Source organism: Engraulis encrasicolus, chromosome 19 (assembly GCF_034702125.1).
Source record: "Engraulis encrasicolus isolate BLACKSEA-1 chromosome 19, IST_EnEncr_1.0, whole genome shotgun sequence".
Taxonomy (NCBI): Eukaryota; Metazoa; Chordata; class Actinopteri; order Clupeiformes; family Engraulidae; genus Engraulis; species Engraulis encrasicolus.
In genome coordinates this window covers 41,937,270-41,952,443 of record NC_085875.1, presented here as the reverse complement: position 1 = coordinate 41,952,443, position 15,174 = coordinate 41,937,270, and the positions used below count along the sequence as shown (strand labels likewise).

At 46.3% G+C, this 15,174-nt stretch overlaps 1 protein-coding gene across 2 annotated transcripts in view; it reads right to left on the bottom strand.

Moving 5' to 3' along the window:
* The window catches only part of LOC134435475 (kelch-like protein 29), a 161,714-nt gene that overhangs the window by 91,962 nt on the left and 54,578 nt on the right, over positions 1–15,174 (bottom strand). For both annotated transcript variants that reach the window (XM_063184476.1, XM_063184475.1), the window contains 2 exons: positions 6,848–6,995; positions 3,394–4,071 (listed from right to left, as the gene is read on the bottom strand). In XM_063184476.1, coding sequence (XP_063040546.1) covers positions 3,394–4,071; positions 6,848–6,995 — 826 coding nt within the window. The remainder of the gene's footprint in view (positions 1–3,393; positions 4,072–6,847; positions 6,996–15,174) is intronic.

Sequence of the window (15,174 nt, the reverse complement as noted above, 5' to 3'; positions counted from 1 at the left end):
GAGCAGTGGTGCAGCAGTGGTGTTTGCATGTTCCTGCCCCTCATAGAAGATTAATATTTCTGGTGATGCAACATGACATGCAATTTAAGCGAGGAGCACTGGAACGGATTCCTAGCCTGTAGCCCTGACCGAATATTTGAGGGATTTCTTGCTGCCGATGAAAAGCGGGAGCAGGGGAAAAGGGAAAAAAGAAACGGGGAAAAAATACACACACAATGCAATCTTCCCCGTGGTGCTCGGCGAAGCAACTCATTTTTATTTGGGAATATTTCGGGGCGATATGATTGAATACCTGACTTCGGAGGAAGCCAAGAGGCAAAACACAAAGCCATAATTCTTTTTCATGTGAATTGCCATCATCGGGATACAACAGATATTTACATATTTACATGCGCTTACTGCGTGACCCTGTTTGCCAGGGAAATAGCTTTATGGTTTTCTATTTGTGGAAAATAACACGCTTTCAACATGGGTGTTTTCAAGGGGCTGCTTTCTAACGCTGTTAGCAGTATTATTAATGGCGGCTTGGTCGTAAACTAGAAAGCGTACATCGAAAGGCCTGCATGAAGTACGCGTTTGTTCTCCCGCTCGTCTTCCTGTCGTAGCGTTCCATATTGTTTGTCATTATCTAACTGCTACACAGGGCGCTGTGCTTTCGTATCTACCTATAAAGCAGAACGAGTATGTGCTGACGTGCAATTAAAGTGCGCTAGATATGGACAATTTGTCATCTCTTCATGATCACTAAAAATAATTGTAAGATATTCATCTATATATAGAGTACCGTATATGCAAAAAATGTTTGTGTATATGGTATTCTAGGCCTACATACTGTGCGGTAGTATACTGTATGCATAAGTGCTTAGTAATGTTCATGCGTGTATGTGCACTACATGGTAAGTGCTTAGTGAGTGCTTGATGGAAATATCTAGGTTTGTTTATTGTTGGTAGGTTACATTCACCATTTCATTTTTCACCACTGATATTTTAAACTCAGTTGTTAACAACACAATCTAACTTAGCTGTGCAAAAGAAAAGTTGGAAAAAGATCAGCCTTAAGTTGACTGGACAAGACAACTGCTTGCATTGGGTATGCCCACTTACTCATGCAAACTTTTAGAGATCTAATAACGGCATTCAATTATTTTATATATTTGTGCAGGTGTTTAACACCCAGCAACCTATTTGTAGCATGGCCTACAATGGTTTGGACATGGGTTTACCAAAAAGGTTATTAAGAGAATAATCGGTTCCTGATCAACAAAAAGCATGTAAGATACCCATGCAGACATGTCAGTAGACTGTGTATTTCCCTGCTCCACTCAAAATTGTCAAACGATTCACCTGAACGGCCTCAACATTGTCAAGTGTCTAGCTTGTAACACGAGTGATGTTCACGTTCAAAGTTCAAGTTCCTTTTGATGATACTTGCCAGAGATACATGATAAAAGCAAGACATATTTTTGAATAAGCTTTTGAACATGGTTTGAACATTCTCTTGTAATGTAGTGCTTGTGCTGTATTGTGGCAACAGAAAACCGAAAGTATTAGAACTAAATATTTGTATTCAGTATAACCATTTAGCACTTAATATTTTGGAATGCAACAATAATTATTAATCATATACTGACTAATTGACAGAATCTATTGTATCGTTGCTTCTGTATCATGATAGTAATTTTAACACGTCATTAGCTGGAATACGAAGCCGTGATATACAAGTATAATGTATTACGTTCCTGGTGTTTGTAGCAACAGGTGAGCTCCAAGGCTACACTGCAGCCCATGGGAGGCAGCTGAGGTGCTAGGTGGTGGCCCAGGGAGGAGAGCGCGACACTGGGGTCCCCGAGACCCAGGTGGCCTGGCACCTCATGCTTCACACATACAGTACAGACAGTACACCTTCATGCTACCGCTCCGAGCTGAGACTCAATTGGCTCGTGACACTTCACACAGAAGGCGGTTGCGGCTGTGAAGTGAAATTAAGAAAAAAGTTTTGATATGAGTGTGTGCGTGAAACTGTGTGTGTGGATGGGTGGGTATGTGAAAATGTGTGTGCCTTTGAATTAAAGTATGAATATGTGTGTGCATCAATGTGTGTACACTGCATGAATATGTGTGCGTACTGCATGAGTGTGTGTGTGTGTGTATGTGCTTGTCTATTAGAGACCGTGAGCACGTCTTTTGGAGTGTTCCGCCGCTCCGGGGACTGTCAATTTGAATATTCTTTTGTGCACGGCTAAATGACAGCCTCTGTGGGGGTTACACAGAGCTTTTGTGATGTCACTCCAAATTAAAATCCCGGCACAGACATATACTTTACCCACGGAAGAACTGTTCTCATAACTGGAAATCGCATTCAGAGTGCAACTCAGCACTTTATTAAAACATGTCCAAGTTTTTTTTTACTTTCCTCTCTCTCTCTCTCTGTCTCTCTCTCTGTCTCTCTCTCTGTCTCTCTGTCTCTCTCTCTCTCTCTCTGTCTCTGTCTCTCTGTCTCGCTCTCTTTCTCCCTCCCTCCCTCTCTCCCTCACGCGCACTCTCTCTCGCTCTTTCTCGCTCACTCTCATATTCTCAAGCATATTGCAAAAGTGTTAGAGCACCTTCAATATCCTCCAAACTTCATAAAGTTATCATGAGCTTTTTACGGTGCGGGGGTAAAAAAAATAACATGGAGTGAAAAGGAAAAGAAGGAAAAAAAACAAACAAAAAAGTGAAGTAATTCACTAGGCACTTGTCCACATGCTGGAGTAGATGGATGAGGGTTTTTATTGAAGCTGAAAGTTGGGAACATAATAAATGTGCTCTAGGCCATCAGCTGAGAAGGCGGAAGGCAGACGGATACAGAGATACATGAGAGAAATGAGAGAGAGAGAAAGGGAGATAAGGAGAGAGAGAGAGAGAGAGAGAGAGAGAGAGAGAGAGAGAGAGAGAGAGAGAGAGAGAGAGAGAGAGAGAGAGAAGAAAATAGAGGAGTATTGGAATGGGAGAAAGAGACAAGACGTCTGAAACAAGAGGAGAGAGAAGAAATAAAAAAGGAAGTGAAGAGAGAGAGAGAGAGAGAGAGAGAGAGAGAGAGAGAGAGAGAGAGAGAGAGAGAGAGAGAGAGAGAGAGAGAGAGGGCGGGGGAGAGGGAGAGGCAGGGGGGAGTGAAAAAGAAATTAGACAGAGGGAGAGAAGAGAAGGCAACTTGCTGGAAACTATTTGAGCAAGAGATATTACTGTTTCTCCTCTGTTTCTCAGAGGAGACGAAAAGCTTAGACGTTAAGACAACAATTTCAGAAAAAGCCCAGGAGAGTCAGTCAAGTAGCAGAGAGAAATAACATTCCTGTTACATCTCTTTTCTGTTTATTTTTCCTTTTTCTCTTGTATTTTTTTTGTAATGGGACTTACCTTTGGGATGCCAGGGGTCGGTGAACTCATACTTCCCCATCCCCACAGTCCTGAGCATCTGCAGTCCGTTGGTGCCGCCCCCCTCGGCTGCGATGGCGGGCGCCGCCCCTACCAGTCCTGCTGCGGGCTGCTGATGATGCATGGCCGCCTGGCCATTGGTCAGTGGGGGCGGCTGTATCGGGTGGGTGGCTGCCGCCATGGCAGGCAATCCCGTCGCGCCCACTGCTGCTGTGGACGGCTGCTGGGGCGGCGGTGGCGGGGGCGGAGGCACCATGGGGTTGTGCATGTGGCCGTTGCCCACCACGGTGTGCACGGGGTGGCACACACCCGTCATGGGGGACATGGTGATGGGCGGTAGGCCCGCCACGCCCAGCGGGGGCTGGCTGTGCATGTTGAGCACCATGTTGGCCAGGGGCTGGGACGGCTGCTGGGGCTGGGGCTGGAGCGGGTGGTGGTGGTGGTGGTGGTGGTAGTGGGCGCTCATGAGCGGGTGGTGGGGGGCCACTGGTGGGGGCTGGGGCTGGCCCGGGTTGGGCAGCGTGGGGGTCACGCCGATGATGGGCGCTTGCACGGTGACGCCCTGGCTGTAGGCCGGCGGCTGGGGCATGCCGTAGGAGTGGGACTGGGCCTGCAGCAGGCTGGGCTGGCTGACCGGGGGCACTGGGGGCCACAGGGGACCTGGAGGAGGAGGTGTAGAGAAGAGAATGGGGTTACGGTCACCACTGTGTCTCATCAAGGTCACCAACTATGACGAACAGCTAGGTTGAAAAAGATTCAAGAGACTATTCAATGGAATATACTCTGAAAATAGCTGAAGTATTATTAATATTTGCCATCCAGCAGATTTAGGCGTATTAAAGGGCAGGCAGGGGGTTGTGAAAGAGGTTACAGTGACCACTGCGTCTTACTAGGGCCATCAACTATGATTAACAGTCAAGCTGAAAAGACTCAATGGACTATGCAGAATTGGTCAGAATATGCTCCGAAATTTGCATGTGAAGGTGAATCGTGTTTGCCATACAGCAAATTTCAATGTATTAAAGGGTAAAAAGGGAGGGTGGAGGGGTGACAAAACCCTGTCTTACCACCGTGTCTTACCAGGGTCATGAACTATGATTAACGGTCAGGCTGATTAGAACTAATGGACTATGCAGAAGTTCTCAAGATGTGCTTAAAAATTTGCTTCAGGAGGTGAATCGTGTTAATCGTGTGAATACAGTATTTGGCATTCAGCAGCTTCGGGAGTGTTGAGCTGTGTCAAAGAGAAGCGCTACAGGAAAGTGGACGAGGAGGAGGAGGAGGAGGAGGAGGAGGAGGAGGAGGAGGAGGAGGAGGAGAGGAGTTACCGTCCCTTACTAAATGCTGCCTTGTAAGTGCGCACTTAGACAAAGCAGAGCATGCCTAAACAAATGCCTTAAAATTATTGATCAACTATGATAACTTAATTGTCCTCATTGTTGAAAGCAACATAATGTAGATGGTTTCTTGAATATCCACACATATCATGAAATAGAACTGTGAGCACATCAGCACAGTCTTTAAAAAAACATTTTTCAGCTCATACAACAATGCCTATTTGAAAACATTGATGCCTACTCGGAAATGTTGGAGCAGTGAGGCTTCCTCCATAACTAGCCTGTGTTGATCCGGCCCTGGTGGCAGGTACCAACCTTTCCATTTAGGAGTTGCAGTAAGTCATCACCAGCAGTCAGTATCTTAAACAATACTTTTAGCTTATACGTATATCAATGTCTAATCCAAGAAAAGTACATCTCAATTCGACAGTTAGACAGTAGGTACCAGCCTTCCCATTTCGGATAGAGTTGCAGTAAGTCATCACCAGCATTCAGCCTCTCACCCGGGGTCACAGTCTGTGCTGAACAGCCAGTGGCAGGGTGATAGCAGCTAAGAGCCGAGAGTAATCTCTCACTTCAGCAGCACTGTACAGTGTCATCTTCTCCATTATGCATGTCCGCCCTCAGCACAGTATTTGCACTCTCGCTACATAATTCTCCATTTTTTTTTTAACGCCTGCATCGCATCACACGAGATCCCTGGTTGCACTGTGAAACCAACCAGGAGGACGGTAAAGGCGTTCGTTCGTTCGGTCTAAAAATAGCCCTCCACTGGATGTACTGTGTTTGCCTTTAAACATGGCCGACCCTGAAGGTCTTTATCCCGGCGAGCGCAGCTTCCAGAGGAACTGAAGCAGTAAAGGAGGCCTAATACTTCGTTTGAGTTCACTTGCAATTACATGCGAGCACGGCTGTGTGACTGTAGGGGCTGTGGCTGTGGGCTTGTATTTGTCTTAATGTATGTGCATCTCTGATCTCTGGCTAAGCTTTTGTGTGTGCATGTGTGTGTAATGCATTTGTGTGTGCGCATGTGGTGTATATGTGTGTATGGCTGTGTGTGTGTGTTAGTGTGTGTGTTTGCACAAGCGTGTGTGTGTGCACACCTGCGTGCGTGCACATGTGTGCCTGTGTGTGTGCGTGTGTGCGTACCTGTGTGTGTGTGTGTGTGTGTGTGTGTGTGTGTGTGTGTGTGTGTGTGTGTGTGTGTGTGTGTGTGTGTACATGCACGTCTGTGTGTGAGATTGTGTGTATGTATGTGTGCAGAAATATCAGGGGCTAAGAAATCATTACTGATGAGTGCTTTCTAATGGGAATTCTGCTGTATCGTGGGCAGCAAGCTAATTATTCATATCAACAAGCAGCCATATTGAACTCTTGCCCTCGCTCCCGCTCCGCTTATGGGCCCCATAATGCTTTCTCACTGTGAAAAACAAAAAAAACGCTCAAAATCATTTCTCATTTTTTTCTCCCCCCCTTCCAATGTCAGAGAATTAATGACAATGCATGCAGAATAAAATTACACGTTCATTGTCAAGAATGAGTTCAGGATGCCTGGCGGGTGGAAAAGTGCAGGAGGAGGCAGTTGGAGGCTGCGAAATCTTGAATGTTGCAAACCCTATTGCTGTTAATGTCATCATATACTCATGCGTCACCATAAGCAAACGTTCATGTACTCGGTGAAATGTAAAGATCAGCTTTAAAAAAAAAAGCTTACATAAGTGGCGCTGTTACAGTACAAAATCTACACCTACACAAAAAAACCGATGTGATGAAGAATGTGCTAATGGCACTTCAAAAGCTAAATAAATAAATATATATACATGTAAAAAAATTCCGCTCAGCACATTTCACACATCCCAGCTAATGGCCACTTGAGTCTTTACTGTGTGTGTGTGTGTGTGTGTGTGTGTGTGTGTGTGTGTGTGTGTGTGTGTGTGTGTGTGTGTGTGTGTGTGTGTGTGTGTGTGTGTGTGTGTGTGTGTGTGTGTGTGTGTGCAAGTGTGTGTGTGTGCACGTGTGTGTGTGTGTGTGTGTGTGTGTGTGTGTGTGTGTGTGTGTGTGTGTGTGTGTGTGTGTGTGTGCATGTATGTGTGTAGTACCTGTGAGGTCTTTATCCCTCATCTGCTTGGCAGGAGGCTCGTCCGTCTCCCAGGGCGTGGACTGGTTGATGGGTGTCTGGCCCCACCTCACCCCTGAGGCCAGCACCTGCCCCTGGGCCTGGCTGTCTATCGTGGGCATCACGGGTACCTGGGGGTGGTGGTGGTGGAGGAAGCACAGGAGGAAGCACAGGTGAATCACGCTGCATGAGAGTTTCAAATTAGACACATTTCACATTGTACAGCCCCTGGTTCATTGCAGTGCATTAGAATACATTATATTGCACTTGGTGGACCATCCATTTGCCATTTTTATCCCAAGCAGCTTACAACAGTAGACACAAATTCAGGTGCCGGTAGGTGCCAGGTAAATACATGGAGAGAAAAACATGAAATAGGCAGCTGCATGCTGTGTGGACTTACACTTAGCTTACCTAAATAAGTGCTACACAACGTGTGGCAGATTTCACTTTATTTATCACAGCGCGCGCGGTGGTGTTTTAATTACAAGCCTCGGCAGCTACAGCACACAACACAACACTCTACGACGTCCCAACTCAGACTCTGCGGCTGCTACGCTACATCATTTAGCTTTGTTAATATTCTATCCCGATCTGTCTTTTAATTACGTCGCCTGTTCCAGATTAGTCGCATCAATAATGTACGTGTGCGCGCGATCCCAAGGTCGGCAATCAGCAAGTCTGACTTGGCGAAAGGAAACGCCTGATCTATATAGAGAGCGTTTTACTAATTAATTCTTATCTGGCACACACTGACTATAAATTAAAGGAGAGAGGGTGGGGGACAGTAATCTAAAAAAAAAAAAAAAGAACAGGAGATGGGGGAGAAAAAGTAATTTTGTAAATGACTGGAGGGGGTAGCAGTAGAGCGAGAGGGGAGAGAAAAGTTCTTTTGACCTTATTGCGGGTGAAATCACAATGGGATGTACTTACAATACGGAGGAGAATGAAAAACAGGACTAGACGATCCCGGCTCTGGAATAAGGGTTATAAAAATCGCAGCTATGTGCCGCTTGTCCTCGCCTACCTCATATATGTGAATAAAACCCACGGAATGTCACGATTATTGTACATCTTTTCTGTTCCAATCCATTTCCATCTATGTCAACCACAGTCACTTTTTTTGCTCAATCGAGATGGATGATACAATGCATTGTTGCTATACTTCTTCACTAAGTGCATAAAGAATGTCTATTTTGCCCGTTAGGGGTTATTGACTGACTGACTAGCTGAAGCATTGAAATGTCCGCTCAATAACAACGATGCTGGAGGCCCCACTGAAAAGTACATTTGGTTGTTTTCCAGTTAAATGACAGTGAGGGGCCCTCTGCGATCTCTCAAAAATGGCTCTGGGCATTTGAAAAGTCTCTTTGACAAATTGGGGAGAAAAACAGTGCAAGATGAGAAGGTTGGAAATTGGCAAGGCTGTTCAACATGTCCAGAAATGTTACTGACTTATCGCTGAGAGGGGGAAAAAAAACAAAGTCAACGATTTGACGTCTGAAGTAACAATGGCCAGGCACTAGCAGATCGAAAAAACGTACCGAGGATCGTTTTTTAAGGAAAGAAGCCACCTGAATAGGCCTGCTATCGTGACAGGAGAAATCCACTAGTGTCCGCGTCTGCCGCTGTCACGTCTGGAGACATGCTCACACTTTTCCAGTTATCGCACACCAGAGAGAGTCAGTCAGCGACTGATGCTGCCGCCACCAATGGCACCGCTGTTGAGAGCACTGGCTGCCACGCCGTTTGTTTGGGGAGACCACGCCAGCCCTTAGACTCAAGGCCAGCTGTTAAAAGTGTTTTGCTACGGCACACACAGGTAGAGAGCGAAGAGTTGAAATCGGTCCTACAAAAACATGCCTCTCTCTTGCCTCTCTCTTCTCCCCAAACTCTCATTTGCACAGCCTGCACAGATGTGCCTTCAACACAGGCTGGCGTGACAAATGCAGAGGCAAAGAGAAACAAGAAACCTATGGGAATAAACTAACAATAGGAAGGAGAGGCAAAATATATTGAGATTTGGGGCTTCTGGGGGATTTGAGAGTGCAGTGCATGAAAGGAACAACTGAGGTAAATACTAGATCGGACTCTGTGATTACCAAACAAAGGCAAGAAGGGAAAAAAATAGTGAAGCGGGCAAAGCTAATAGATAAAACCACTGAGGCAGTCACTGAAACACAGCCCTCCGCATCAGACTTCATTAAAAATAGGAGAGAATAGACCCATTTATTAAATGCAGTGATGGCAAAAAAACAGCTCATAATTGACCAGTGCAGGAGCTGCCATTCAAGGCTAATGTATGCTAATGTATGTATGTTAGAGAGGAAGGATGAAATGCGCAATCATGAAAAATGGATGGCTAGCTTGGCCATCTTGAGATAGACCACTATGAGGATGCGAAAAATTAAGTAGTCAAAAACAAGACACCAATAAGTTTCTCAACCGCGACAACTCAAGTCACTGCATCGCTATTGCCTGAGGACACAAAATCTCATGTTCTCACCAAAAATTGTACCAAATCATTAAAAAAACAACAAAGGCTTGGCAATGTAAAAAAAAGCTAATAATCACCTGCCGGGAGCGATCAGCATGACGAGATTGCTGGGTCATTGTTGTAAGAGAGAGAGTGCCATTGAGATTATAAAAGGTACTCACTAATGATGCCCAAAACACTGAGGTGTATGATGCAAGACTTGACTTGACGAGATAGTTAGTCTTCACTGCGCACACATTTACGAGAGACTGCGAGTTCACCAAGGGCTTTGCATTATCAAGAGATACAGATACTACGTACACTTTGCATCAGTTGCTGAGGGAAATTGGGCCTACAGTAAATCTAATTTGAAATTCCATGCAACGTTGAAACTTGTTCTGGCTTCTTCCTAGTGAGCAATTTACTGATGATGAATTTGTGTTTCAATGCACATTCTCTGAAACGAGTTAAAACTGCAGCACCATTTCAAAACTTATTGGATCTCACGAGAACATATTAGTCGAGAAAGATGCTAGGCAGTACTCTACAGCACACATTGGTTTGAGAAGTCATTCACCGTCAACCCAAACAGCAATTAAGGTTTATTAAAACAGCAATTAAAGCTTTGATTATGACATAAAGGTTTTCTAAAGACTTTGCCTTGATAATGGGCCTTGTTTGTATGAAACCTTCTACGCATCACTATATTTTTTGTGTACGTTTTTATGTACTTCTAGTTTTCTCTATTTTATGTTGAATACATTTTGTTTCCTACTATGTTGTGAAGCACTTTGGAGTCAACTGTGTTGTATTTAAATATACAATTAAAAACAAAGTGACGTGAATTTACTTAATCCACACAAACAGAAAAAGCACAGCAGTGGTATTAACGGACAATACAAACACTGGCATGCCTTAACGAGCTTATGAATATTCAGTGGACAGAGAGACACCCAGACAGACGGATGCGTGGATGGATGGAGGTCGGCTCTCGGTTGCTGTCTGCCGCCCTCATCACCTCTGTGTCCTCATGGGCCTGGACAGCAGGGCCCACAACCTGATCTGCAACCAGCATCTGGGTCAACTACGGTCAACACTGCAGATTAAACAGCTGCCTACCACCCCAGCAGCTAGCCCACTCTCGCTCTTTCTCTCTCGCTCTTTCTCCCTCAATCTCTCCATCTCCATCTCCCTCTCTCTCTCCCTCTCCCTCTCTCCTCTCCCTCCCTCCCTCCCTCTCAGTGGCACATATGCCGCTTTCAACTGTCCCAGATTTATTTTTTTTTCATCATTCTTCCACCATTTGGCCATGGGATTCATATCTCTCCTCTCCATCTCTTCCTCCTTTTCATTTCATATCTCCTTCTCCATTTCTCTCTTCCGTCTGTAGTGTCTCTCACGTTTCCACTTCCTCCTTTGTCTGCCCTGCCACTCCTCTTAAACAGTCAGGCTGATTCCCAGTGAACACTGCTGCCGCTATACCCCTTGCTCTGCCAACAGGCAACACCTCACAAGGAAGCATCCGTATTTCGATGACTGAAATACTGTGCATCACAAAGAATTTGGCACAGAAATCGTCATTCCTTGCACAGCCATGGCATCTTGTGACTTGTGTCTCATCACTACAGTGTGAAAAGAAAAAAAATCAGAGCGTTCATGTGTTGCAAAATCAAAAAAAATAAAATAAATCACTTCCCCCTCACGAGAGAGACACACATGACTTGTCATGGCCCTAACCGGAAAAAATATAAACTGTGCCAAGCTTTCCAATGTATTCTGGTTATTGTATCACCACGGATTGGCTATGTAAAAACTACCTTTAGCGGTGGTGGAATAGAGAAGCAGAAAAAAATAGTCATGTTCATGTGGCAACAGCAAGGCAGACGGCGAACAGCAGTGTTTAAAAGTCTGCCATGCGTCCGGGTCTTGTCGGCACTGTTCAAATGAAGCATGGCAGGCGGCAGCTGATCAGCACATGTTTCTCCATCTTTAATGGTGTGTCTCTGAAGGTGATGGACAAAAAAGCCCTGTGATATTCAATGTCAATACCACTCGCAGGACGAGCACCGCCTGGAATAGTGCCTGGCGGGTGGCCTGACTAGAAGAGAGGAGGACAGGAGAGAGAGAGAGAGAGAGAGAGAGAGAGAGAGAGAGAGAAAGAGAAAGAGAAAGAGAAAGAGAAAGAGAGAGAGAAATAACGAAAGGGAGAACCATAGAGAGAGAGAAAGCGAGAGAGAGTTCGGTCCATGGCCCCACTCCATGCAGAGACATTTCACCATTGTGTTCATGAAGACCAAAAGGACTGCTTGAGCCGGGTGGGTTGGGTTGGTGTGGAGTGGGATTGGGTTCGGGGGGAGTGGGGTGGGGTGGAGTGGAGTGGGGTTGGGGTGGGTTGGGTTGGGTTGGTGTGGGGTGGGGTGTAGTTGGCTTGGTTTGGGTTCCAGACACCGTCCCCTCGGAGCCTGATGAAGAGGCTTTGGCGGGTGCATGGGCGGAGGAGCGGGCGGAGTGCATGAAGCGACTCGAGGTTAACCCTTTGATGACTCAATCTCCTGCTGGCTAGTGTACCACACCTCCCTGGACCTCGCTTTGCTAGTGACACGACTGACAGCTGGGGCTCCACACTCGCGCACACACACACACACACATACACGCGCGTACTCGCGCGCGCGCACACACACACACACACACACACACACACACACACACACACACACACACACACACACACACATCCAGACACACACACACACACACCCCCACACACCCCCACGCACACCCACACCCACACCCCCCCCCCCCCCCCCCCCCCACACACACACACAGACACAGACACAGACACAGACACACAGACGCACAGCACAGCACAGCACAGCAGCCCACAGAGGCCCAGAAGTGAGACGTTTGGGGCGCAAGAGGGAACTGGAGCTTTACTGCCCATCACAAACACAATGAACTGGAGAGAGGTAGAGAGGGATGGATGCATAGAGAGAGAATGAAGAGAAGGAGGGATGCAGAGCAGGAGACAGAAGAGGGAGAGAGAAGAGTTTGAAGATGAGGGAGAGGAATGAAGTGAGAAAGGGGAATATGAGAGAGAGAGAGAGAGAGAGAGAGAGAGAGAGAGAGAGAGAGAGAGAGAGAGAGAGAGAGAGAGAGAGAGAGAGAGAGAGAGAGAGAGAGAGAGATGGAGAGACGGTCTCTCCTGACCGGCTATGATGTGGTGAGAGAGAGAGAGAGAGAGAGAGAGAGAGAGAGAGAGAGAGAGAGAGAGAGAGAGAGAGAGAGAGATGGAGAGAGAGAGAGAGAGAGATGGAGAGACGGTCTCTCCTGACCGGCTATGATGTGGTGGGAGAGAGAGAGAGAGAGAGATGGAGAGAGAGAGAGAGAGAGAGAGAGAGAGAGAGAGAGAGAGAGAGAGAGAGAGAGAGAGAGAGAGATGGAGAGAGAGAGAGAGAGAGATGGAGAGAGAGAGAGAGACGGTCTCTCCTGACCGGCTATGATGTGGTGGCCTCCTGACGGAGGACACGGCATATTGAGTCAGAGTTCTCCGAGTCGAGTTCAGCCAATCGAAACTCCCTGGCGTAAAAAAAGCCCTCATTATTTCCAAATGCCATCTGCTGCATCTTAGATCCGTCGAGCAAGAAAAGAAGTGTGAAAACAACTGTGTATGTGCCGTGTGTATTAAAACGTCGTTTCTTTTCACTCTTTCTTTCCTCTTCTGTCCATAACTCCGAGATTTACAAGTCAAATGACTTGAGCACAAATGTACTAGAGCACTGCTTTATAAAATGAAAATGATTACATAAAGTGAGCTAGGCTGGGCTGAGTTGGTTTGGCTGGTTGGTAGAGTGGGCTATGGCTACTGTAGTAGCAGCAGCAGGAGCAAGGGTAGTGGATTTTTAATACATTTCCCCGGGCTAAAAGAAGTCATCTTCCACACCATGGAGAGTAGGTGGTTGCATTACAGCTGGTGACCTCCTGTGGGGCTTACAACATGGCAGAGAACAGAAAGAGACAAAGGGATGGCGAAAAAGCATTCGATAAAAAAAGAAAAGAAATAGCAAAAGAAATGGGAAGGAAAAGACTAAATTGGACACAACTGAATGGTTGCTGACCTGCCCACTTGCTTTCCAATGCACTCTTACTTTGTCATACGACAAATTTGATATGTAGTATGCATTCCGAGCTTGACGTTTGGATGTTTTCAGCACAGAAATCGCCCTTTGGGAAACGCCATGCATGAAAAAACATAATATATTCATAAAGTTACATCCATGTGTGTGTGTGTGCGTGTGTGTATGTGTGTGTGTGTGTGTGTGTGTGTGTGTGTGTGTGTGTGTGTGTGTGTGTGTGTGTGTGTGTGTGTGTGTTGCACCGTGACAGCAGAGGCGCTCCACGATGTGGCGAGCCGTTCACATCGGCATACGTTTGAATCGCACATTTACATACATCATTTGCTCCCCGGGCCCTGACGCGGCTTGCGTCCTTGAGATCTGTCTGCTGCATCGATGATTTCATACATCACAAGACAAGTCTGATGTTTGTCTTTGCTTTGTATTGATTTCCTGTTGTTGTTGTTTCGTTATGTATTTATTTTTTTCTTTGTTCTACCATGACCTTTCTGGCATACACACGCAGACCATTGTGCATAACAGCTGTAAGTCGGATTTATTAATGTTGGTCTTCTGGTCCGATTGTGCCTTGCTTTGCAAGAGCAGTCTGTGTAGTCAAACAGCTGAAAACGATGAACTGCGCTCAATTCTCATAGTAATAACCCAGACAATTCAAAAGCATACACAAGGCAGCTAGATTTGAGTCGAGAAAAACTCTTTCTTGTAATCTCACCTTATGTCCAAAGGCTGGCAATTTTGTTCCTTCTAGAACAAAAAAAAAACTGAAAAAAGACAGAAAAACAAAAGCCTGGTGTGTGGCTATACATGAACTCTCTCTCTCTCTCTCTCCGTCTCTCTCAAAACACGCACGCACGCACACACGCACACACACGCACACACACCGATAGCAGACCTGGCCTTATTTACCCCCTGCTATCCTTCCCCATCTCTCCACAGACACCCCCCTCCTGCCTTCCGACAGGCCTGTGGCCTCCGGTGAGAGGCAGAAAGGAAAACGTAGATCCATCATCTTTGCAGTGAAGCTGCTCTTTGTGGAAGGGGGTCTTGGGGCCCTTGTGGCGCTTTTCTCCTCTCATTCTCCTCTCCTTCTCTTCCCTTCTCTTGTCTCCTCTTCCTGGTCTCACATAAAATACCACGGCAGCAGAACCTTTCTGCTTTCATTACTATACTTTGGGGGCGTACCGCAGGAGATATAGAGGAAGAGGGGCAGGAGGGAGGGAGAGAGAGAGAGAAAGAGAGAGAGAGAGAGAGAGAGAGAGAGAGAGAGAGAGAGAGAGAGAGAGAGAGGAGATGGCAGGACAGAGGGAGACAAAAAAAGGAAAAGAGGATGAGGAAAATGTGAAGACAGACAGACATCAGAGAATGACAGAAATGGAGAGAGAGAGAGAGAGAGAGAGAGAGAAAGACCCAGAGAGAGAAAGAGATGTACAGTAGAGAGAGAGAAAGAGAGACTGAGACAGAGACAGAGAGTGAAAGAGAGGTAGAGTGAAAGAGAGAGAGAGAGAGAGAGAGAGAGAGAGAGAGAGAGAGAGAGAGAGAGAGAGAGAGAGAGAGAGAGAGAAAGACCGAGAGAAAGAATGGAGAAAAAAAGCAAACAAAGGGGAAAAGAGGGCAGAGAAAGGAGGACTGAGTGCTGGCCTCCTGTCCGCTGCAGTGTGCGGTGTGGCGGGCTGCTGTATGGCTGCTCTGGTGTTCACAGGC